At 48.2% G+C, this 23,423-nt stretch overlaps 1 protein-coding gene across 1 annotated transcript in view; it reads left to right on the top strand.

Annotated features, from left to right (window-relative positions):
- HEG1 (heart development protein with EGF-like domains 1) overlaps positions 1 to 23,423 on the top strand; it is a 71,548-nt gene that overhangs the window by 35,606 nt on the left and 12,519 nt on the right. Inside the window, exons 12-17 of the mRNA XM_014545232.1 lie at positions 631 to 689; positions 929 to 1,089; positions 7,438 to 7,572; positions 10,645 to 10,687; positions 10,818 to 10,855; positions 21,606 to 21,693. Coding sequence (XP_014400718.1) covers positions 631 to 689; positions 929 to 1,089; positions 7,438 to 7,572; positions 10,645 to 10,687; positions 10,818 to 10,855; positions 21,606 to 21,693 — 524 coding nt within the window. The remainder of the gene's footprint in view (positions 1 to 630; positions 690 to 928; positions 1,090 to 7,437; positions 7,573 to 10,644; positions 10,688 to 10,817; positions 10,856 to 21,605; positions 21,694 to 23,423) is intronic.

Raw genomic sequence — 23,423 nt, 5'->3', positions numbered from 1 at the left:
GGGGGGGGGAACAGGGAAGCAGGCCTGGTGCTTTCTTTACGCCCTGAGGGGTTCCTGCTCTCTCTGAGGGCACAAGGCAAACAGGCAGAGTTGCTCTTAATTTGCTCTCAACAAAAGGGTTCTTGACCCACGTAATGTAATTGCCCATGTTTGCCGAGGGACCTGTCTTTGAGTTGGGTCAACCCGCTGTACATCAGGAGGGGCCTGCTTGGGGCCTGCCAGACCTGGGGCTGCGGAAAGGAACTAGCCTTTTCGTGAGGCTCACTCACTAGGCGAAGTCCAAATAAACAGTTGCCTTGGAGTTTTTTGAAACCCTGGGTCTTAGAAGAGATCTGCTGCTTTGAAGATGTTTTGCATCCAAGGGCGCTGTTCAGAACATCCGCCCCTGCCAAGACTTGCCCCACTGATTCACTATCTGCCTCTCTCCCTTTGTACTCAGGGGGCCACAGAATAGGAGCAGGAAGGCGTTTAAGAGGGGAACACAAAGAGGACACCGCTCCTCTGTAAAACCCCCTGCTGATAACTTTATGGCTGGAAAATGCCTGTTTAACACCGAGAATAGGAAATCAGTTCCAGCTCTACAGCTTTTGTCTAGCTCACAGTTAACGACAAACCTGTTCTTCCTTTCAGCTGAATATGTGTTTTTCAATGTTACCTGGTTATACCCGATCCACAGTTCGTGCTTCAGGGTAAGTGCATTTGCTTGTGAACCAGTCTATAGAAAGGGGAGGATACTCGTCCATGGGTGGCAGCAATAAACCTGGGCCCTGTTTTGACCAAGCCACAGGGTGACCAGGGCCAAAGTCACTGGACCTTCATGCTGTCCTATCCCCTCACCGGACAAAGGAGATAACGGCTCATTTTTCAAAAGCTTTGGGGCCCATGTGTCATTTTAGAGCAATTAAAAACCTACACGCTTTGCCCGTAGAGAGTCCAGCGCCGTGGTCCTGTCGCTGCAGACCACCTTCTCCCTGGCCTCCAACGTGACGCTGTTTGACCTGGCCGATGGGATGCAGAGGTGTGCCAACTCCTGCAGGTCCTCTGCTGAGGTCTGCCAGCTCTTGGGATCGCAGAGGCGCATCTTTAGAGGTGAGAGAACGGCCCTCTGGGATGACCCCCTCCCCCATACAGTTAGGCACACACCTGGGCTAGAAATGGAAGGCAATCGGGGCTCAAGTTCAAGAAAGCTCGTCACAGAGCCAAGCTATCTTTGAAGCAGGTGTTAAGTGAAGGACCTTCGTGTCTGTGGACCTTTGTACATGCAGGCGTGCACATGCAGTCTTTTTTTAAAAAAAAATTATTTTTATTGATTTCAGAGAGGAAGGGAGAGGGAGAGATAGAAACATCAATGATGAGAGCATATCATTGATTGGTTGCCTCCTGCATGCCCCCTACTGGAGATCAAGCCCACAACCCAGGCATGTGCCCTTGACTGGAATCGAACCTGGGACCCTTCAGTCCGAAGGCCAACGCTCTATCCATTGAGCCAAACCAGCTAGGGCACACATGCACAGGCTTGAAGTCGCCTGGTCCTTGGCCTGCTGCCCCTTCTACTCCTACACGGGAGCTGATGTAATGAAGCAGAAACCACTCTTCTTTCTCTTGAAAAACTCCTACTCTCTCTGGGGAGGCAGACGTTCACACAGAATGTACCTGCTTGTCAATACCCCAAACCGTCGTGGTGATATACCATTAAGTAACAGTAGCCTGGGCAGTATGACCTGCCATGTGTGTTGGTCGCAGATTACCGGTGCACAGACGCAAGACCAGACCACGGTCGCCAGCTGCCCAGTGTCAGTCAGGATAATCTCCCCGTTCTTGTTCTTGCTTTATCTGTTTTGTCCAAAGCTGCTGCGGTGCATCTAGGGGAAAGCAGATGAAATGAGGGATTAGAGACAAGTTCACATTTGGGTCTTAGAGGGAGGTGTTGCCTCTGGGATGGGAAAACGGCTGGAATCAAAGGGCTTCCTCACAAAGGGGCTTGTCCCTGCTGCCGTCTCCTAAGTGATCAAAGCTCATTCCCTGCACGGTTAGGAGGTGGCATCTGGGTGGGCCTCCCACCCGGGCCCCGATGCTGGACCTAAGTTGTAGGTGGCAGTTGCTATCATTCAGCATCACTGGGGAGTTAGCTTAAAACTTCATGTCCCCGTGGACTGACTGCTCTAAACTCTGAGTCGAGAGCTCTTTGGTTTTACTTTGTTTGTTTTTGTGATTCAGAGGCCCCCATTTGGCCTCCTCGGCGAGTAGGAAGGGGACCTTTCAATTCAGTCAACACTTACCGAGTGCATCCTAGGTGGTCAGCATGGTGTGAGGTTATGTTTTGTCCCCAGTAAATGCATTGCATGCCTTGCAAATCAAGTGGCCAGATCCTTGGCTTCGTAAAGTCCTATTCAGAGCAGTCCTGCCCCCTCTCTGACTCCCATTCTTCCAGCGTGGATGTGTGCGGATCATGGGAAAGCCCCTGTTTCCTTATTGGGGTCCCATTCTTCTTTTTTATTTTTTTAGGACTTTAATTTTTTAGAGCAGTGTTAGGTTCACTGCAAAATTGAGAATAAGATACAGAAATATCCCACATCCCCACACATGCTGGTCCCCATACTTCGTCTCTCCTTCCAGAGCTTGTGAAAACAGAGACAGCCAGGCATCTTGGCTCAATGCAGGCTCACATCTCTGTTCTTAATCCCAGGGCTTCTCCAGGTTTTGTCAGCACACCCAGCGTGGTCTATCGCTCACCTTTCTGAGTGCTAGGGAGGCGGGCATGACGGGCAGGAGCTCTCAGGCTCTGACATCTGGGTGTTTCCAACATCTGGGCAGCACCGACTACTCTGGACTCGGCCATGGGAAAGGCGGGCTTTGACCCTTCAGTTCACAAAATACCTACTTCCTCTCCTTTTGGAACCTTGCAGCTCTCGTGTCTCCAGAGGTTTAGAATCCTTGGAAATCCCCCTGGCAGGGTCTCAGCCTTAGACCTACATAAGTTCTCATTGTCTGTCCGGCGGATGTCATGCCCAGGAAGGACCATGGGAACTGGGGATGTAGAACAATCACATCGCCAGGCTTCCAATGAAAATGGGATTCTGCGTGGTTCCGTTTGATGGATTTATGGTAGAAAAATTCTGTTCTTTGAGAATTTTGAGGATAGCAACTCCTCCATTGCACGGGCAGGGCCAGCTTCCCTTGCGTTCCCAGGAATCTGCCTCCATGCCGGGCGAGTAGTTACCCAGGACACTGGATTAAGGGGCAGGATGAAAGGAAAACATGACGGGCTTCCAGAGAATATCTAATTAGGCCAGGCACTCGGGCTGGCTGCTGGACAAGGCTGGAGCTGGCCAGGCTGCCTGGCCCTGGAGGTATTCCTTCAGATTAAGGCTTGAGGGCTGGCAGCGCCTTCAGAAAGTAGAGATGAGGGATTGCGGGGTTTTAGGACCTCTCTGCTGCCAGCTTTGCAGTGTTGGCTTGGTGAGATTTTTCATTTTTTATTTTTCTCCCTTAAATACAGGCTTTTCACAATAAACAAAGGAAATTCTATCACACGCACAAACAGGGTTCTGATTTAGCACGTCAGCCTCCACTGATAAAGACAGGAAACTTGGTGTTGAGAACCGAAGTTGTGTCCTAAACTTACCTCCCTGTGACCAGGCCATCCACCAGGCCCCAAGCTCTCAGGACTCAGAAAAGGAGGCTGATGCTGGGGCCTCCATCCGACTCCCCCACCCCCACACTGTGTGGACATCAGCTCCTGTCATCAGACTGGCCTAGGCAGGGACAGTTTTGCCGTGCTGTGTTGAGAACTGGTTTCTGAATAGGTTGGTGTCTTCCTTAAGGTGGGAGAGGGGAGACCATCCTCACAGCACAATGTACACATTGCCTTTCCGTGGCTCTCCCCCCATCCGAACTTGCTCTTGTCTGCCAACAGCAGGAGCACATGACAGGCTTGCTTTGCCCTGTACATGGGTCTAGGTTACTGCTTACTCTCCTGTTGGTTTCATAGTTTTGTCCTATTGTCTGTGTACCCCAATTACATGTGTTGTTTTTGGGAGGGACTTATCTTAGGTGGTAGAATGTACCCTCATTGTGTCTGCTGTGTACAATCAGAGAGGGTCCAATGTGTACAGTCCCAGAGAGGGTCCAATGTGTACAGTCCCAGAGAGGGTCCAATGTGTACAGTCCCAGAGAGGGTCCAATGTGTACAGTCCCAGAGAGGGTCCAATGTGTACAGTCCCAGAGAGGGTCCAATGTGTACAGTCCCAGAGAGGGTCCAATGTGTACAGTCCCAGAGAGGGTCCAATGTGTACAGTCCCAGAGAGGGTCCAATGTGTACAGTCCCAGAGAGGGTCCAATGTGTACAGTCCCAGAGAGGGTCCAATGTGTACAGTCCCAGAGAGGGTCCAATGTGTACAGTCCCAGAGAGGGTCCAATGTGTACAGTCCCAGAGAGGGTCCAATGTGTACAGTCCCAGAGAGGGTCCAATGTGTACAGTCCCAGAGAGGGTCCAATGTGTACAGTCCCAGAGAGGGTCCAATGTGTACAGTCCCAGAGAGGGTCCAATGTGTACAGTCCCAGAGAGGGTCCAATGTGTACAGTCCCAGAGAGGGTCCAATGTGTACAGTCCCAGAGAGGGTCCAATGTGTACAGTCCCAGAGAGGGTCCAATGTGTACAGTCCCAGAGAGGGTCCAATGTGTACAGTCCCAGAGAGGGTCCAATGTGTACAGTCCCAGAGAGGGTCCAATGTGTACAGTCCCAGAGAGGGTCCAATGTGTACAGTCCCAGAGAGGGTCCAATGTGTACAGTCCCAGAGAGGGTCCAATGTGTACAGTCCCAGAGAGGGTCCAATGTGTACAGTCCCAGAGAGGGTCCAATGTGTACAGTCCCAGAGAGGGTCCAATGTGTACAGTCCCAGAGAGGGTCCAATGTGTACAGTCCCAGAGAGGGTCCAATGTGTACAGTCCCAGAGAGGGTCCAATGTGTACAGTCCCAGAGAGGGTCCAATGTGTACAGTCCCAGAGAGGGTCCAATGTGTACAGTCCCAGAGAGGGTCCAATGTGTACAGTCCCAGAGAGGGTCCAATGTGTACAGTCCCAGAGAGGGTCCAATGTGTACAGTCCCAGAGAGGGTCCAATGTGTACAGTCCCAGAGAGGGTCCAATGTGTACAGTCCCAGAGAGGGTCCAATGTGTACAGTCCCAGAGAGGGTCCAATGTGTACAGTCCCAGAGAGGGTCCAATGTGTACAGTCCCAGAGAGGGTCCAATGTGTACAGTCCCAGAGAGGGTCCAATGTGTACAGTCCCAGAGAGGGTCCAATGTGTACAGTCCCAGAGAGGGTCCAATGTGTACAGTCCCAGAGAGGGTCCAATGTGTACAGTCCCAGAGAGGGTCCAATGTGTACAGTCCCAGAGAGGGTCCAATGTGTACAGTCCCAGAGAGGGTCCAATGTGTACAGTCCCAGAGAGGGTCCAATGTGTACAGTCCCAGAGAGGGTCCAATGTGTACAGTCCCAGAGAGGGTCCAATGTGTACAGTCCCAGAGAGGGTCCAATGTGTACAGTCCCAGAGAGGGTCCAATGTGTACAGTCCCAGAGAGGGTCCAATGTGTACAGTCCCAGAGAGGGTCCAATGTGTACAGTCCCAGAGAGGGTCCAATGTGTACAGTCCCAGAGAGGGTCCAATGTGTACAGTCCCAGAGAGGGTCCAATGTGTACAGTCCCAGAGAGGGTCCAATGTGTACAGTCCCAGAGAGGGTCCAATGTGTACAGTCCCAGAGAGGGTCCAATGTGTACAGTCCCAGAGAGGGTCCAATGTGTACAGTCCCAGAGAGGGTCCAATGTGTACAGTCCCAGAGAGGGTCCAATGTGTACAGTCCCAGAGAGGGTCCAATGTGTACAGTCCCAGAGAGGGTCCAATGTGTACAGTCCCAGAGAGGGTCCAATGTGTACAGTCCCAGAGAGGGTCCAATGTGTACAGTCCCAGAGAGGGTCCAATGTGTACAGTCCCAGAGAGGGTCCAATGTGTACAGTCCCAGAGAGGGTCCAATGTGTACAGTCCCAGAGAGGGTCCAATGTGTACAGTCCCAGAGAGGGTCCAATGTGTACAGTCCCAGAGAGGGTCCAATGTGTACAGTCCCAGAGAGGGTCCAATGTGTACAGTCCCAGAGAGGGTCCAATGTGTACAGTCCCAGAGAGGGTCCAATGTGTACAGTCCCAGAGAGGGTCCAATGTGTACAGTCCCAGAGAGGGTCCAATGTGTACAGTCCCAGAGAGGGTCCAATGTGTACAGTCCCAGAGAGGGTCCAATGTGTACAGTCCCAGAGAGGGTCCAATGTGTACAGTCCCAGAGAGGGTCCAATGTGTACAGTCCCAGAGAGGGTCCAATGTGTACAGTCCCAGAGAGGGTCCAATGTGTACAGTCCCAGAGAGGGTCCAATGTGTACAGTCCCAGAGAGGGTCCAATGTGTACAGTCCCAGAGAGGGTCCAATGTGTACAGTCCCAGAGAGGGTCCAATGTGTACAGTCCCAGAGAGGGTCCAATGTGTACAGTCCCAGAGGGCCCAATGTGTACAATCCCAGAGAGGGTCCAATGTGTACAGTCCCAGAGGGTCCAATGTGTACAATCTCAGAGAAGCCACATGCCCAACCTGAGAGCTTTTTGATAATGAAAATGGTGCTTTGTCATCCATGAAATGAACATGGCCCACGCACCAGGGCTGGACGCAGCCAGGTGGGTACACATGGAAGAAACAGGGCCTTCAAGCGAAGGAGATAGGAAGCCTGAAAGATGCACACCTTCGTGGCCTGCCTGCCTCTCATGGTGACGCGGTGACTGGAGGTCCGACGGCACCTCCTGCATGTGTATCGGGCACTGTGTGGGAGCCAGTCTCTGAGGTGCTGGAGACCCAGAGATGAATAAACCGGGAGACATGGTCAATGTAGTGGGGAAGCAGGCAGGGGACACAATAAAACTACAGCCCGCAGAGCCCAGGTCATCTTCCACTGCCCCTCGGACCGTCTATTGTCAGGTGAGCCTCCTAGGCTGCACAGACACAGGCTGAGGTACCTTCAGCTCGAGGCAGGTCTGCCCCTCAGCCTTCTCCGTGGAGCATGGTCTCGGCTCCTGGGTGTCTGTGATCTCCCCCCCGAAGTCCTTACTTGAGAAGATCCCACACCTTCGAGGGCCCTCCGTGCAGTGGCCCGGAGCTCGGGCCAGCTCTGTTTCCTCTGGGCTTCTCCATCTCCGCATGCTGTGTGAACGCTCAGCAAAGAGGCCTGGGGCCGACACGGGGGAGGAGGGGCAGAAGGCAGAATGCACCTGGGCAAGGAGCGTGCACCGGCAGGCTTTTTGGGAACCTGTCCTCGGAGCCTCTTGACATAGGAAGTTCCTGCGTCTTAAGGTCTGAGGTGGACGAGGCTTTGTGTGATTTCACTGTCTTGTTTTCCATTCCAGCGGGCAGCTTGTGCAAGCGGAAGACCCCGGAATGTGACAAGGAGACCTCCGTCTGCACGGACCTGGACGGGGTGGCGCTGTGCCAGTGCAAGTCGGGCTACTTCCAGTTCAACAAGATGGACCACTCCTGCCGAGGTGCCTGCCGCTTCTCTTCTCGGGCTCTGTGCACCTTGCTTTTCTCTACCGGGGCTCCTCCTGCTCGGTGGCCTGCTCTAAGCTGGGGGTAACCAGCCCTTGTTGTTTCACGCGCAGCAGGGTGGAATACATTACCTCCTTGGAATAGCAGCGTTACCTCTGACCCTGCGCTGGCCTGGCCCCTGGATTCAAAGGGAAAGTAAAGAGAATGGAATGCCTGTGGCCGGCAACGCCTTTTCTTTTTTCTTTCCACTTTAAGGAAGTTAGAAAAATTATTGTTTTAATTCCCAAAGCTTTATTCTATTGTCCGCTAATCTTTTAAAATGGTGATACAAGCGTGGAGTCAGGCCGTACCTTTTAGCAGCAGCTGTGGCCCAAGTGGGTCAGAGCCCACCTTGGCCTCCCTGGTCACGTATCACCTTGGGCAAGTCACTCCACCTCGCTGGACCTCAGTTTCCTCTTCTGTGACATGGGTGTAGTGACACTTCATTGATCGTCTAAGAATTAAAGAGGGCAATATATCCATACGGTGGTACTGTGGAAGCCATCCACATTGCTCTTGTATTTTACCCAGGTGGTTGTTGTTGAACAATGAGCCTTAGTTTTTAAAGGTTTCATAAAGTATTTAAGGACAGAAAGCTAATTCCGCAAACCTTTTAGGTGAGGCTTAAGTTTGTGTAGTTTGAGATCAGAGGCTGCTCAGTGAGTGTAGGGTGGAGCCCAGGCCCAGAGTGCGGAGTACCCTGACTCTGAAGGACTGCAGCAGCCAACACTGGCTGGTGATCGGTGTCCTGGAATCAGAGTCAAATCGCATATTTGCGAAAAGTGGCGTGCCACTTGCAGCTGTCAGGACTGCCGCTGGAGGACTCATTCTGTCAGGAGAGGATAAAAATACATTTGAGGGCAGCGCGCTCGTCCTGAGCATCAGACCCGTGGCTTAGGTTCATGGATGTCCTCCGCTCTGCACGCAGGCCCTGCGGTGGGCGCTGAGAAGAGGGCCAGTGCTCCATGATGGGCAGCTTCCCGGTGTTCCTCAGCACGGCAGGCTGCCGCCCTCATACAAAGAGATGTCACTTCCTAATTCCGTCTTATCTGGGTTAATGCCGAGTGTTCCTCGCCCTTCTTAGACACTGAGCCTTGTGGGAAGGTGACCTCTGCTCAAATCCATCCGCTGGGGCAGCGTGGCTGTCGGGAGGGAGAGGGAAGTGGGCAGAGGTGCAGGCATCTAGAGTGCCGGCCCCGGACGCCGCGCCTCTGGAGCGTCTGGTGGCCACTTCTGCCCCTGGCTGGCCCGGGCCACTTCCCCTCTGCTTCCAAGTCAGCAGTTTCCTATTTGTGTCGCCTGCAGACGAGCATTAGTGATGGCATAGCTGTCAGAGGTTTTCAAATGCAACGACACAGGCCCCGGCGATCTGTGTTTATCCAGGGATGACCCAAGAAGCAGCATAAAGAGCCCGTGGTTAGCTTGTGGGCTTGCTGCCGAGGGCCTCTGCAGCCTCGTTTCTGCAGTTAGACTTTCGTCTGTAGCCGTCAGGCCTCTGATGAGTACATGAGGGATCTCCTTGGTCACAGCCCTGTCTGCTGGGTTCTGATGGGTCAGCAGTGACATCTTCTGGCCACTGGTGCTGGAGCACAGAGGTATTTAGAGTGAATCCCCTTTGGACACTGCAGATCAGGGGTCAGACCCCTGTATAAATGGGAGATAGAGGTGTGGGTGTGTTTTCTAAATCTCTGCAATTCATATTTGTACACTAGCATAGCTGCGTTGTTCTCTGTCGTGCACACACACACATGCACACACGCACACACACACAGTGTCTCACATGCCTTTACAGTGCCTTTACCACGTGCACACACACACATGCACACACGCACACACACACACTTAGTGTCTCACATGCCTTTACAGTGCCTTTACCCGACTTTCTAACCGTCTGTAAGATTAAACTAGGTGACCTTCCCACAGGTATCGCAGCCTCCTTCCATCACACAGGCATCGTGATGAATTCCAGCTCCCTGTTCGCGGGTCTCTTTCTCTCACCAGACGGCAAGTCCCTTTGAATTCCAGCTCCCTGTTCGCGGGTCTCTTTCTCTCAGCAGAGGGCGGTGCCTGGGTCCAGGACACGCTCAGCATGTTGCGGGGTTTAGCAATGTCCGCCGAATGAACAGTGGATCATAGGGCAGCAAATGACAGGACAAGACTGGCAGGACTTGAGTTAGTTTCTTGCAAGAGAACAAAAGAGTGTTTAGGACTCCACCACTTATTTTTCTTAAAAGGACAGAGGCTTGAATTTTATTGTGTTCCATATCAAGGGGGGAAGCCCAATTGGACATATATGCTAGTTAGTCCCACGTTCATTTCATCCTCAGTGCTCCGCGGGTCAGAGCCCCTCGGGGGTGGCCATGAGGCGCGCTGCAGTGCCTAGAACAGCACCGTGCCCACGGTCGCCTCAGCCTTTAATGAATGACCAAATGAGCCCATTCGAAATAAAGAAACATCAGCATATCTGGAGTCAGGATACTTCCGAAGCTACGTGAAAACAGCCCAGCCCAGCAGCCCGCATGCAGGCCGGGTAACAGATGGGCGTTACATGTGCCCAGATGACAGTCATGGCCTGGAAGCTCCCACCCAGCAGATGAGGGTTTGGGTGAAGCACTTGTCTGTGTATGTGATGCTGCCCGGGGTCCACAGAAAACTTCCAGAGAGCATGGCATTTGTTGCAAAATAATGTAAAACATTTATTTAGTGGTTGCTGTGTGTCAAGCACTGTGCTAAACCTTATTTTACTTAATCCCCTCCAAGAAATTATAAGGTAGATATTATTATTATTATTATTTATTCTTTTAGATGGGAAACTGAGAATCACAAAGAGGTTAATTTTTTTTTCTTGGTAAAATTATGAGTTGAGCTGACAACATTATTTAGCCCAGATAACAGATAATCCTAAAGCCATTGGTGGCCTTCTGTTTCTAGAATATTCTTGTGGACTTTAGGTTGGCTGGTGTTTAATGAACTGCCAGTCTGGGCCAAGGGAGGTGGCCACCTTCACGGACTGTCCTTTTCTCTTTCAGCGTGTGAAGACGGATACAGGCTTGAAAACGAAACCTGCATGAGGTAGGCTCCAGGTTCACTTATTCTGATGCGTTTGTTGCAAACCTTACTTAGAAATTACTTAGTAAATTGCCGCAATGATTTCTTTTGAGATTTGAGACTCATTCTTGTTTTTTCCTTTGTTGACTTGCAGTTGCCCATTTGGCCTTGGTGGTCTCAACTGTGGAAACCGTGAGTATGCGTGGGCGGGCCTGGCGGGGTTGTCAGCGAGCAGGGTGTCTGTCCCCTCCCCGCTCCTCAGTCCAGATCTGCTGTTCTCTCAGCCCCTGTGCTGGGAGGTGTGTGGAAAGCAACGTGCTCTGCAGGGACTGAGGGCTGGTGGGGAGATAAACACCTCCCTCAGTAGCCTGGCTGGGAGTGTGACTACAGTGAATTAAGTGTGAAACGTGAGGCAGGCAGGGAGGAGCCACACCCAAGGAGAATAGCATCTCTGCGTCTGGGAGGGGGTGGTTTGGAGGTGTTGGGAGACTTTGGTAGGTATGGAGGAAGAAGGAGGAAGGAACAACTTAAAGGTCTTAGGGCAGCCTGGGCCATGGTATTCGCTGGGCAGCGTGTAAGTGGATGTGGCTGAGGATAGAGCAGTGGTTCTCAACCTTGGCTGCACATTTGAATCACCTGGGAATCTTTTTAAAATCCTGATTTCTGGGCCTCATCCTACGGAAATTCAGTTTTCTTTGTTATGGGATGGGACCACAACATTAGTAACAAAGAAACAGAATTTCCAGAGGATGAGGCCCAGAAATCAGGATTTTAAAAAGATTCCCAGGTGTTTCTAATGTGCAGCCAAGGTTGAGAACCACTGGGATAGAGAAAGAGGAAGGTGGCGAGTGGAGGACGAGGTTGGCAGAGTACAGGGGACCAAGCTGTTGGGGGTTTGGATGGCCAGCCTGAGAGTACCAGGGGTGGGCAAACTTTTTGACTCGAGGGCCACAATGGGTTCTTAAACTGGACCGGAGGGCCGGAACAAAAGCATGGATGGAGTGTTTGTGTGAACTAATATAAATTCAAAGTAAACATCATTACATAAAAGGGTACGGTCTTTTTTTTTTAGTTTTATTCATTTCAGACGGGCCGGATCCAGCCCGAGGGCCGTAGTTTGCCCACGGCTGGTATAGACTGATCCATTTCTGTTGTGGAACTAGCAGGTCTTAGAGCAGGAAGGCAGTTTGGACAAGAAAATCAAGCCGGGCTGCAGTGAGGAGGACAGACTGGAAGGAAGGAAGAACACAGCGGGGTAGAAACTCCAGGACAGGCATGGCCGGGGCTTGGGCTAGAGACGAGCTCAGGGCATCTGCTTGTTGATGTTCGCGCTCCCCGAAGCACAGGGGGTAGGACGGTGGTAGCTAGCTGTGTGCATGCGTGGCGCGTGTCACACCTAATTTAGTTCTTTGAAAACAAAAAAAGCAGTTGTGATGAATTTAGAATCACTTTCACTGACATTTTCTTATATGGAAACCTGACAAATTGAATCACCCTCAAAATTTTGAAAGATACTCTGGGGTGTAGGATGGAATAGGAATAACAACACTCAGTGCTTCATTTTAGGGTCGCTTTGTCCTTTATTCTATAGGTAAACATGCCAACAGTCCATATTCTAAGTTTACTTAGACCAAAAGTAGACACGGTTTTATCTAACATGTGTAACAGTCTCATATCTGTTCCCCATTGTACCTCAATGATATTTTCTTTGCTCGTAAACTTTCTTTTAGTAAGTTTCATTATGTACCTTTTCTGTACATGAATAATACATTAAGTAAAATAAAGCAAATTCAGTCCTGAGTACACACTCTCTTGGTGTACTCAGCGTGGAGCCACTTGAAGGCCAGACTCCAGAGATTTGGGGTTAAATATCCATCTAGGATTACTGGTGACTATGGTCATCTGATGTATCCCAACTGCAAACTAGCAGAGGTTACAGTAGGCAGCCTAAGAGGAAGACGAGAAGTACTTCCAAAGCAACTATATTTAGAGCCATACTGAACAGAGAGGGAGGAACCCACAGAATTAATGATTATCTTCTTTTAAAAAGTAGCAACCTGCGGCCACTGTGTGGTGGAGTAAATGACCCTGTGGTCTCTAGCAGTTCCTAAGGGCATCAGGAAACAACTTTAAGTGCCGACATTCATTACGATGGACCGAGTCATCACACACCAAATGGTGTTCCGTGTTACTATGAACGGATTTTTACTCACGACACTTCTAACATCAGATTCGTGGGTTTTCCTCACATCGAGCAGTTCTGACACCACTCAGACCTCGCAGGTGAAGGGCTCAGTCCCACAAGACTGCCCCCACTCAGACACCAATCCCGCATCCAGGCCTCCGGGACTCATGACCAACACGCTGTAAATCAGGGGTTCCCCGGCCCCCCTCGTCAGATTCAGTACTTTGCTAGAACTTAGAGCGTCCTTAAACTGATCAGAGAGAAGGGTGGTTTGCACCCAAGAATACACCAGAGAAAACCTAGGACTTTTCAGTGTGGAAAACGGAGGCTGAGCCGTTAGGTAAAGCATGTAAGATATCTGAGACTTGTTTCACCGCACGCTGCAATACTAGCACTAAAGGGCATAGTCTTTAGAAGAGATGGTTGTGGGTCTCGCAGTAGTGACTACACCACAAGCCTGCAGACCTTGTCCTAAGACATTAGAAGTATTAAAAACAGAGAGGCGTAGATAACATAAAGAATAATTTAAGCAAGGGAGATCACAACAGAGTTGCATCACATTTGCAAGTAACGTATTGGAATATAGTCCCATCAGATGGCAAAGAGTGAATGAGCAAGAGGGCTAGGAGTGTGGAGTTGCAGCAGCTCTGGGGGGAGCCAGGGAGCAGGAGGGGAGAGCGGCCACCTGCCCCGTCCCCCTGGGGCCTCTCGGCCCTGACAGGCTCTCATAGAATGAGCCAGTGACTCGGACCCGCTTTGGTCAAACAGCTTTCCAAATCGTTTTTACCAGAGAATGCTTCCTACCTCTCAGTGAAGGGAAGAGTGACCCCGAGAGGGAAATGGACATGGGGAAAGCGCTCTAGTGGTGGAGGGAAAGGGGTGTCCTAAGTGGCAGCTAGTGCCCCCCCCACCACTCCCCAGGGATTATTAAATACTATGGGTGCCTGGAGATGATAAACCCTATATCCGTGGGCTGTTCTGTAAGTTTCTGTGTCTCCTCGTTTTGTGTGTGGGGTCTTGGAAGTAGCCATGATTTCTCTCTGATCTGGGACTTTTTTCTGTTTATCCCAGTTGCTCTCATGTCCAGCAGGGGGCACACTGCTATCTGGATGGAGCCTAGCTCCTGGCCACCTTTTGTTGGTGACACCTGTGTTAACTCAGTGATGGCGTGTAAACACCACTTTATGATTTTGATATCTGAATTAGCTTTAGTGTTGCCAAGCAACGAAGAGGGGCTGATAAACAAATAGTATCTGCCACCTGCTCCGTTCCTTGAGGTCAGAGACCAGCCCTGGGCGTTGGTTAAGGAATCAGGAACACCTGAACTTCATCCCCATCAGTGGCGCCTTGTGAAGTCTGGCTTGTCACTCAGTGTTCTGTGCCAAACAACAGGGCTCTGATCACTCTCCGCTGACACTTCTGCTGTCATTCAGAGGCGGTGAGTGCCTTCTGGGGGCTGTGGTTGGGCTGGATTCTTTGTAGACAACAAGTGCTTGTTCTCCATGCATTCTCGGGGCACACATTCTGCCCAAGCTCAGTGAGATGGGCACCCAGCTTTGTCCAGCCAAGCCATGGCCTTGAGACTCCCTCACTCCTACATTCCTGGGAGTCGTCCAACTCTACTGTGTTCTGGGTTTCGGCATAACCTATGACCTGTCTGTCCAAATTTTCCCATTAGCTCTCTAGTTGTGTCCGGATTGCACACCTTGTTCCTCATAGAGAATGTCCTTCAAACTGCGAGGGCAGCTCCAGCCCTTCTTTCAAGTCCTTTAGTTCCTGAGGTGGTGAGGGCCCAGCGGGACTCCTGTGTGCACCTGGCAGGGCCACCTACACTTGGGCAGCTCAGGTCTGCACCTGTCTCATCACTGCCCTCCTTTTGATTGTGTTCCCATGTGGAACGTCTCTATTTATACCCCAGATTCCAGCAATCCTCGTGCCACGTGCCCCCTGGCCCCGGATCCTCTTACAGGCTTGTTGTCAGGATGCCCCCCTCACCCTCCCCTTGCTGCCCCACCTCTTCCTCGGTGTGCACACTCCCTCCTGTGCTCGAATTTCATATTGGCTCCTCCTCACAGTCTTATTCTATTTCCCATGGCATCCTGGTTTAGCTCACCGTTTTTCTCTTTTTAAAATACATTTTTTCATAACATGAAACAACACATGTCCATTGATTTTAATATTTGTCCCAAGTTAACTAGAAAATAAATATAAATTCAGGGAAGAAGAAAGCTAAACTAAACAGTGTCATCATCCGTGAACCATCACTGGTCTGCATCCTTGCTGCTGAGTGTGGTCCGCAGGACCCGCAGCAGCTCCCAGGGGCTGTTGGAAATGCAGAATTTCCACCTCCTCACTCCAGCCCTGCTGCACCAGGACCTGGACTTTAAGTGAATTCGGTTAATATGCAGATTCACGTGCATTTTCAAGTTTGAGAAGCACTGGTGTTCTGTATCTGCCCAGCGTTATGTATGGAATTGGATCTCACCGAATGTACTGTTTGTAACCTGCTAGTAAATTGAGTAAACTGTGCAATATTGTCATTTACCTAACTTTATTATAGTGTCATTTTCCATACTCTGTGGAATCCTACTCTGTGGATGACCATCATAAACTCGCCATTTGCTTATTACCCTTTTTAAGTTTGTCTTATAGTCCCATCCTCTAAGCCAGTGGTTCGCAACCTGGGCTGCACATTAGAATCACCTGGGAATCTTTTTAAAATCCTGATTTCTGGGCCTCATCCTACGGAAATTCTGTTTCTTTGTTATGGGGTGATAACACCACAACATCAGTAACAAAGAAACAGAATTTCCGGAGGATGAGGCCCAGAAATCAGGATTTTAAAAAGATTCCCAGGTGATGCTAATGTGCAGCCCAGGTTGAGAACCACTGGCCTAAGCCATTTTCCCACTTTGTGGTTATTGTCCTTTTGTGATTCTGGAACTCACATCATTTCCTAGATTACCCTTGTCTGGTGCAGATGTTCCGTCCATCCTCTTTTCATATTCACAACCTGCCCCTTCATAGCCCATCCTTTCCATGCAAAGGTTCCCTCCCCCAGAGATTCCTGCGCAGCCGCCCCGCCCCGCCAGCGGGGAATTAGAGGTGCACAGGGCAAGGTGGGGGGAGGGGTGCACAGCTTCCATGCCCTCTGAGTGTGTGACTCTCTCCAAACTCTCCAAACCCCATCCTTTTGGGTTTTTCTGGAGGTTTCATTACAAAGGCACGATTGATTAAATCATTGGTTATTGGCAATCAATTCAACCTCCAGGCCCTCTCCCCTCCCCGGAGGTCAGGAGGTAGGACTGAAAGTTCTAACTCTCTAATCACAAGGTTGGTTCCCCTGGCAACCACTCCCCATCCTTAGGTACTTTCCAAAAGTCACCTCGTGGACATCACAGAAGACACCTTCATGGGCTCTCATCACTTCGGAAATTCTGAGCAGTGGTTGTCAACCTTCTGGCCCTTTAAATACAGTTCCTCATGTTGTGACCCAACCATCAAATTATTTTCGTTGCTACTTCATAACTGTAATGTTGCTACTGTTATGAATCATAATGTAAATATCTGATATGCAGTATGGTCTTAGGTGACCCCTGTGAAAGGGTCGTTCGACCGCCAAAGGGGTCGCGACCCACAGGTTGAGAACCTCTGCCAAGGGTTTTAGGAGTGCTGCCTGGAACTGGGATGAAGACTAAGGATATATTTCTTATTATAAATCACAGTGTCACCGTTGGCTAAGGTTCTCTTCTGGCGTAAAGAAGCCTACCCAGCTTAAGCAATAAAGACAGTTTATTGGGAGGATCCCGGGGTGTGTCATGGGATTCCAGCCTCAGGGGGATGTGGGGACCACAGCAGCTGGCGGCCAGGGGCCTTCTTTCACCGGACCCCACCTTCATCTCCGCTCTCTGCTGCACACAGGCGCGCTCTCCTTCCCAGACCACGTGATGGAAACAGGCTCACCAAACGTCACCGAGTGTGTGTTACCCGTTCAGCCATTTTGAAGGAGGAGGCTCTCTATTTTCCCCAAATTGAAATTCCTGTGAAGGAACTAATTGATCCATGTGTTTCCTCCCAGACCAATCTGCTGTGGCCAGGGGATGGTATCATGCCAGCCTGACCACCCCACCATAACCTGCACTGGGGGTGAACAGCTCCCAAAAGAGGGCTGGTAAGCAGACAGTCAAGTAGAATCCACCCAAATAAGCATATGAACAAGGACAAAATAGACTGTAGAAAAAGCCAAGGCTCAGAATGGCTGTCTTAATGAAAAATGCCAACAGTGATGACAGCGACATCAACCGAGGATCAAACTATACGAATAAAGAAAAGATAGGGCCACTGCTGGAGAAAGACTGAAATGTCAGCAAATGTCAAAAAGAAAGTAAGCCTGGCCAGTGTGGCTCAGTGGTTGAGCGTCAACCCAAAAACCAAGGGGTCACCAGTTCGATTCCCGGTCAGGGCACAAGCCCAGGGTTCGGGCTCGATCCCCAGTAGGGGCTGTGCAGGAGGCAGCCAATCAATGATGTTTCTCTCTCATCGATGTTTCTCTCTCTCTATCCCTCTCCCTTCCTCTCTCCCTAAAAAATATCAATTAAAAAAGAAAGAAAGTAAGACTGAGAATTCCAAGTCCATCATTCTGGAGATCTCCTCAAAGTGGAAAGGATAAGACAGGCAAACGTAAGCCGACACCCACTGCCTTCTCTCACCTTAGTAAGTCACCTTTCAGATCGACTGCGGAACTGATGAAGGTTACAGTTGATGTTGATTTGAATCCCTTGCACCTGTACATCATCACGTGGCCTCATAATAAATCTAAAGTCAGTACTTGAGTCCAAAGAATCACATAATTCATGAACTGACTTCACAGCTGGTATGAGAAAAAAGATCTGTGGGTTATATTGTCCATAAACTTATTACAAGTTTCCAGTGATATGGCTGCCAAAGAACATCAAACATACTCTTTAAAAAATTATATATGTGTATAAGATAAATTATGTATACACACACAATTTCTACATTTAGAGGAGGTTATGAGTGAGTGTGTGTACACATATGAATAAAATCTGGGACAGCCCTAGCTGGTTTGGCTCAGTGGATAGAGCGTCGGCTTACAGACTGAAGGGTCCTGGGTTTGATTCCAATCAAGGGCATATACCTGGGTTGTGGGCTCAATCCCCAGTAGGGGGCATGCAGGAAGCAGCCGATCAATGATTCTCATCATTGTTTCTACCTCTCCCTCCCTCTCCATTCCTCTCTGAAATCAATAAAAATATATATATATATTTTTTTTAAATCTGGGACATATAGAAAACCCCAAAGAAGAAAGTAAAGTACTTGAGGCAGCACTAACTTCCAAGAGTGTTTTGGTGAATTCCCTCCCAGCTCTTTCTCAGCGCCCATGTGCAGTCGAAGATTCCTCTCCTGTGTAATCTAAGCCAATGCTACCCCAAGTCTGGTCTGCAGGCCGGCAGCATCACTGTGCCCTCGGAGCTTGCTGGAGGTACAACTTCTCTTCTTGGCCCAGGCCCAGACCTGCTGAATCAAGTGTCTTCAGGTGGGGACCAGCCATCTGAGTTTGCACAGCCTCTGGGTGGTTCAGACCCACAGGAAAATTTCAGGAGCACGAGGGTGTACCAGTGCTCCTCAAAATGTGATCTGCCAGCTGTTATCGGGCTGCAACAAGAAACACAAAAATTGAGAGGAAACATTTATGTTAAACTTAGAAATATTGATGTTAATTTCACATGCTGTGTGTGACATCCAACCATGGGATCCTTTTAAAAAATAGTACAGTGGGGCCTTGACTTACAAGTGTCCCGACTAACGAGTTTTTTGAGATACCAGCTGTCTCTTGGCCGATTTTTTGCATTGAGTTGATAGAGTAATTTGAGTTAACGAGCTCGGTCTCAGAACGAATTAAACTCGTAAGTCAAGGCCCCACTGTATTTAGTATTTTACAAAGTCACTCCACAGTCGACTTCTTAAAAGAAGGAGAAAGCGCCCTGGCCAGTGTGGCTTAGTTGGGTGAGCATCGTCCCATGAACCAAAAGGTGGCCAGGTTTGATTCCTGGTCAGGGCACATACGTGGGCTGTGGGTTAGATTCCTGATCTGGTGCATACAGGGGGGTGGGGGCTGGGGCAACCGATTGATGTTTCTCTCTCACACATTTATGTTTTTCTTTTTCCACCTTCCTCTCTCTAAAATCAATAAAAAATAAAAATAAATAAAAAATAAGAATCTGCAGGCCCACTAAAAAAAAACAAAACAAAAAAACAAAAAGGAGAAAGGAAATTCATGAAAGTTGGTGCCTATAGGGAAAGATGAAATGAGACTTTATTTTCTTTACTTAAAAATAATATAGAAATGCACAAGCAAAGAAAAATAGGTCCTAGACCACAGATGGTTTGAGAAGCACTGGGCATAGTGTATCTGAGTCTGTCTCTTCTGAGACAAAACTGCCTGTTTTCAGGGGGAACCTGCCACAACTGCAGCCACTTGTGAGGCCACCGCTAAACTGAGCACCTGCTGGTTTTGCTGGAGTGAGAGGTTTTGAGTTTGGTGTGGAGGGATGAGTAGGAGCCAGACTTTGGTCTTTAGAAACAGAGAGGGCCACTGTAGGTTGGTTTGTTCATTTGTTTCACTGTAGATTTATTAAAGCTGGGAAATGGCATGATCAGATTTGTGTTTTGAAATGAGTGGGCAAGACTGGGTGCAGGAAGGTATGTTGGGAAGCGGCTCAGTTGTCTAATCAATAGTAGACTGTAGCTTAGGGGGTGGTAGTGGTGGAGATGAGAAAGAGGTGAAAATCAAGATTTGTCTTTTGTCTTCACTTTTGTTAAAAGTGAAGTTTGAATACATGTATTAGGAGGTGAGGGTGAGAATGACCTCCTTCCAAGGTTTAGCTTTGTTTTCTGTATATCTTAGTATTCATGGTCTTCAAGATAACCAAGTTTCTGTGCTGTTTATTCAAATAAAGGATAGGCAAATGGTTGCCTCGCTTGCATTTGCTTTTGTCTCACAGTCAGCTCACTGTCAGCTCCATGCATTTTCCTTTGATGTTGCCTGAGACATGGAGAGCATGGTTCCATCTTATTTTACTATAAAAAAAACCTGGCTATTGGCCACTTTTACATCCTGAACCGCAGACCCTCAGAGCAAAATTTTAATTATATTTCCACAACATCAGGAAAATCTATCTGGCACTGGCTGGTGTGTTCAGTGGTTAGAGTGCCTCCCATGCACTGAAGGCTTATGGGTTCAATTTCTGGTTTAGGGCACATACCTGGGTTACAGGTTTGATCCCCAACCAGTCAGAGCTTGTGTAGGAGGCAACTAATAAATGTGTCTCTCTCACATTGGTGTTTCTCTCTCCCCCTCGCCCCTCCCTTCCTTCCACTCTATCTAAAAAAAAGAAGAAATGAAAAAAATATCCGTGGGTGAGGATTAATTTTTAAAAAAATCATTATTTAATAAGCTTTACTAAACTATGATTTTCCCAGAAATGCATAGGTACAAAATTTATGAATTAAAAAATAATATTATTATGTATGATATGTACCTGCATATGTGACTGCTAATTTTTGTTAGTTAAATTCCATTTGTATGTATTGAGGAAACCACTCAGTGCCTAGCATGGTATATGCAGTGATTCCCAGCTCTGGTCTTAACCGGCCAGTAATATTTCTTATAAAACTGGAGAGTCTAACCTAGGCTCACCTCCTTTTTATTTTATTAATTAAAAACCTAAAACCAAATTAAGAATTTTTATATTTACTGTCACTATACATTTTTTAAAAATCTCAGAAACAACACCAAAGGGTTAGAAGTAGCCAAGAAAAGATTCCATATTTTCTCCATTAGTTTTTAGGAACCAATTTTACTGGAGGCATAATTTACACATAATAAAATGCACACATAGTAAGTGAGGGGAAAACAGGAAGGACAGAGTCTTAGAAGACAGAACAATGATTGAAACCAGATTTAGTTTTTGAAAAATTCATCTATTTCCTTCATTTTTCTCTTTTTACCACGGATTGGTGAAAATCTCAGGGCTGGTCCGCAGGTACACTTGGGGAGCCATTCTAGGAGTGGCTGAGAAAGAGGAACTTGACCGAAAACGGTGTAGGGGAGAAAAATAACTTTTCCTCTACCCTTCTACATTCTAGCTGACACCCCCAAACATCACCATAATAAAGCATATTAACAGGTGAACAAATTTATTTACATATGTGCACAGGGGAGTCCCACAAGATGAGACTCCAAAGGCAGCCGATGATTGAGGCTAACATACCCTCCTGAGCTAAGGGTAGGACCAGGGGCCTGGGGCTGCAGGGTGGGGAAGGCAAGTCATGGGAGGGTGAGGAGAGGAAATGTTTGGCAAACAGTGGCTTCCCTGCCAAGTAGGACAGTCTCTCTGCTGAAAAAGGTCTCTCTGCAAATAGCTCTATTGCTGGTGCAGGCGGGCTTTCTAATGTAATGCTCCCTTACAAACGGGTAAATAATGCTCTGTTTTCAGAGCTTCTCCTATGTCTGCAATTTCTCAGAAATAATAAACATGCCAAAGAGGCATGTTTTGGGGTGGCAAATTCTGCCGCCCTCTGACCTAGGAAATGTAGAGCTAACCCTGAGGAGCCCTTGCTGGGGGCCCAGGAAGTGAAAGGTGAGGTCACGGTGGGGTGGGGAGGAGAATCATACTGTGTATTCGTTTATTCATTCATCACCTCTTACCAATCTTTTTCTTTTAAACTGTTTAGCCTATCAGCTTATCACCGTGGTGATTGCAGCAGCAGGAGGCGGGCTTCTGCTGATCCTGGGCATTGCACTGATTGTCACCTGCTGCCGGTGAGTGATGGAGTTCACACTCTAATTCTGTTTCTTTGCATGTCTATGCAAGGGCCAATTTTCACTCTTCTGGAATGTTCCGGGTGGTTTACAACATTAAATCGTAATATATGACTGAACCACTAAAAAAAAGCAGAAAGGGAAATTCATGATAGGTAGTGCCTTTGGAGGAAAGAAAAGACAGTCAATAGGACTTTATTTTCTTTCATGAAAAGGAATATCCAAAAGCACAAGCAACAAAAAAGATAGATTGGACTGCGTTAAAGTTAAAAACTTCTCTGCTAATGTATGGAACAAAATTTTTTCTCTACCCTTTTAGGTTCTTTGGTCTGATAATCAAATTAACGTAAGACAGTTTAATGGGATAAAAACACATTTAATTATGTATATAGGTGGTGGGTGGTGGCACATACAAAGAGGAGACCCACAGGCAGTCAGACAATTGAGGCTTATATTCCATCCTGAGCTAAGGGAAGGGCCTTCAAAGGGGAGGTAGGTGATTCACAGGAAGATGGATAAACCAACGTTCGCCATGCCATGCAGAGACAATGGGATGCAGAGACAGTGGGACGCAGAAGGGACTTGGGACAAACAGGCCCTGCTGAGCTCCCCCACAGCTTCCCACACCCAGCCCACACTCTTTGGAGTGATCTCTGGTGATAGCTCTCTTTCTGGACCAAGCCCTCCATCAAAATCCTTTTAGGCAGTTAAAGGGAGGTATAAAAGCTCTTCCTGAGTCTTTTGGGCCTTGACTGTCTTCAGCTCAAATTTGTCTGCAGGCCACAGTGGCATGTTCTGGGGAGACTTGTTCTGAAGCCCTTCAGCTTAAAAGATCACTATCAAGAAAGTGAAAGGACAAACCACAGAATGGGAGAGAGTATTTGCAAATAAATCATATGTGTAATAAGGGACTTGCATCTAGAATATATAAAGATGTCTTACAACTCAATAATAAAAAGACATTAAATCATAATGGACCATTTTAAAATGTCCTATTTTAACATGGAAAAGAACTTGAAAAGACATTTCTCCAGAGAAGATATACAAGTGTCCAGAAGGCACATGAAAGGATGTTCAGCATCATTAGCCACCAGGGAAATGCAATCAAAACCATCTTATACCCACTGTGATGGGTAATTTTTTTTTTTAAAGCCCTGGCTGGGTAGTTCAGTTGGTCAGAGTATTATTTTGATACGCCAAGGTTGCAAGTTCGACCCCTAATCAGGGAACATACAAGAACTAACCAGCGAATACATAACTAAGTGGAACACCTTTACCTCATGTGGTTGGGTAATCAAAACTGAGGGGTTGGAGAAAGGTACAAAGAAAACAATGCAAGGTCATCCTCAACCAGCACTTCTCTCTGAAGTCAATCAATCAGTAAAATATTTTTTAAACCCAGGAAATTACAAGTGTTGGTATGAGGATATGGAAAAACTAGAACACAAATACACTGCTGTAGAAATGTAAAATGATGCAGCCACTTTGAAAGTGTCTGGCCATTCCTCAGAAAGTTAAACACAGTGTTATCATTTGACCTAGTACTTCTACTCTTAGTTATATACCAAGAGAAATGAAAAGTTATGTCCACACAGAAACATGTACATGAATGTTCATAGTAGCATTATTCATAATAGCCAAGAGGTGAAAATAACCCCAGTATCCATCAACTGATGAATGGATAAGCAAAATGTGACATATCCATACAATTAAATATTATATATATATAT

The sequence above is a fragment of the Myotis brandtii genome, unplaced genomic scaffold (assembly GCF_000412655.1).
Source record: "Myotis brandtii unplaced genomic scaffold, ASM41265v1 scaffold4, whole genome shotgun sequence".
NCBI classification, from domain to species: domain Eukaryota; kingdom Metazoa; phylum Chordata; class Mammalia; order Chiroptera; family Vespertilionidae; genus Myotis; species Myotis brandtii.
Note: the sequence above shows the minus strand (reverse complement) of the source record. Positions and strands in the feature narration are given on the sequence as shown.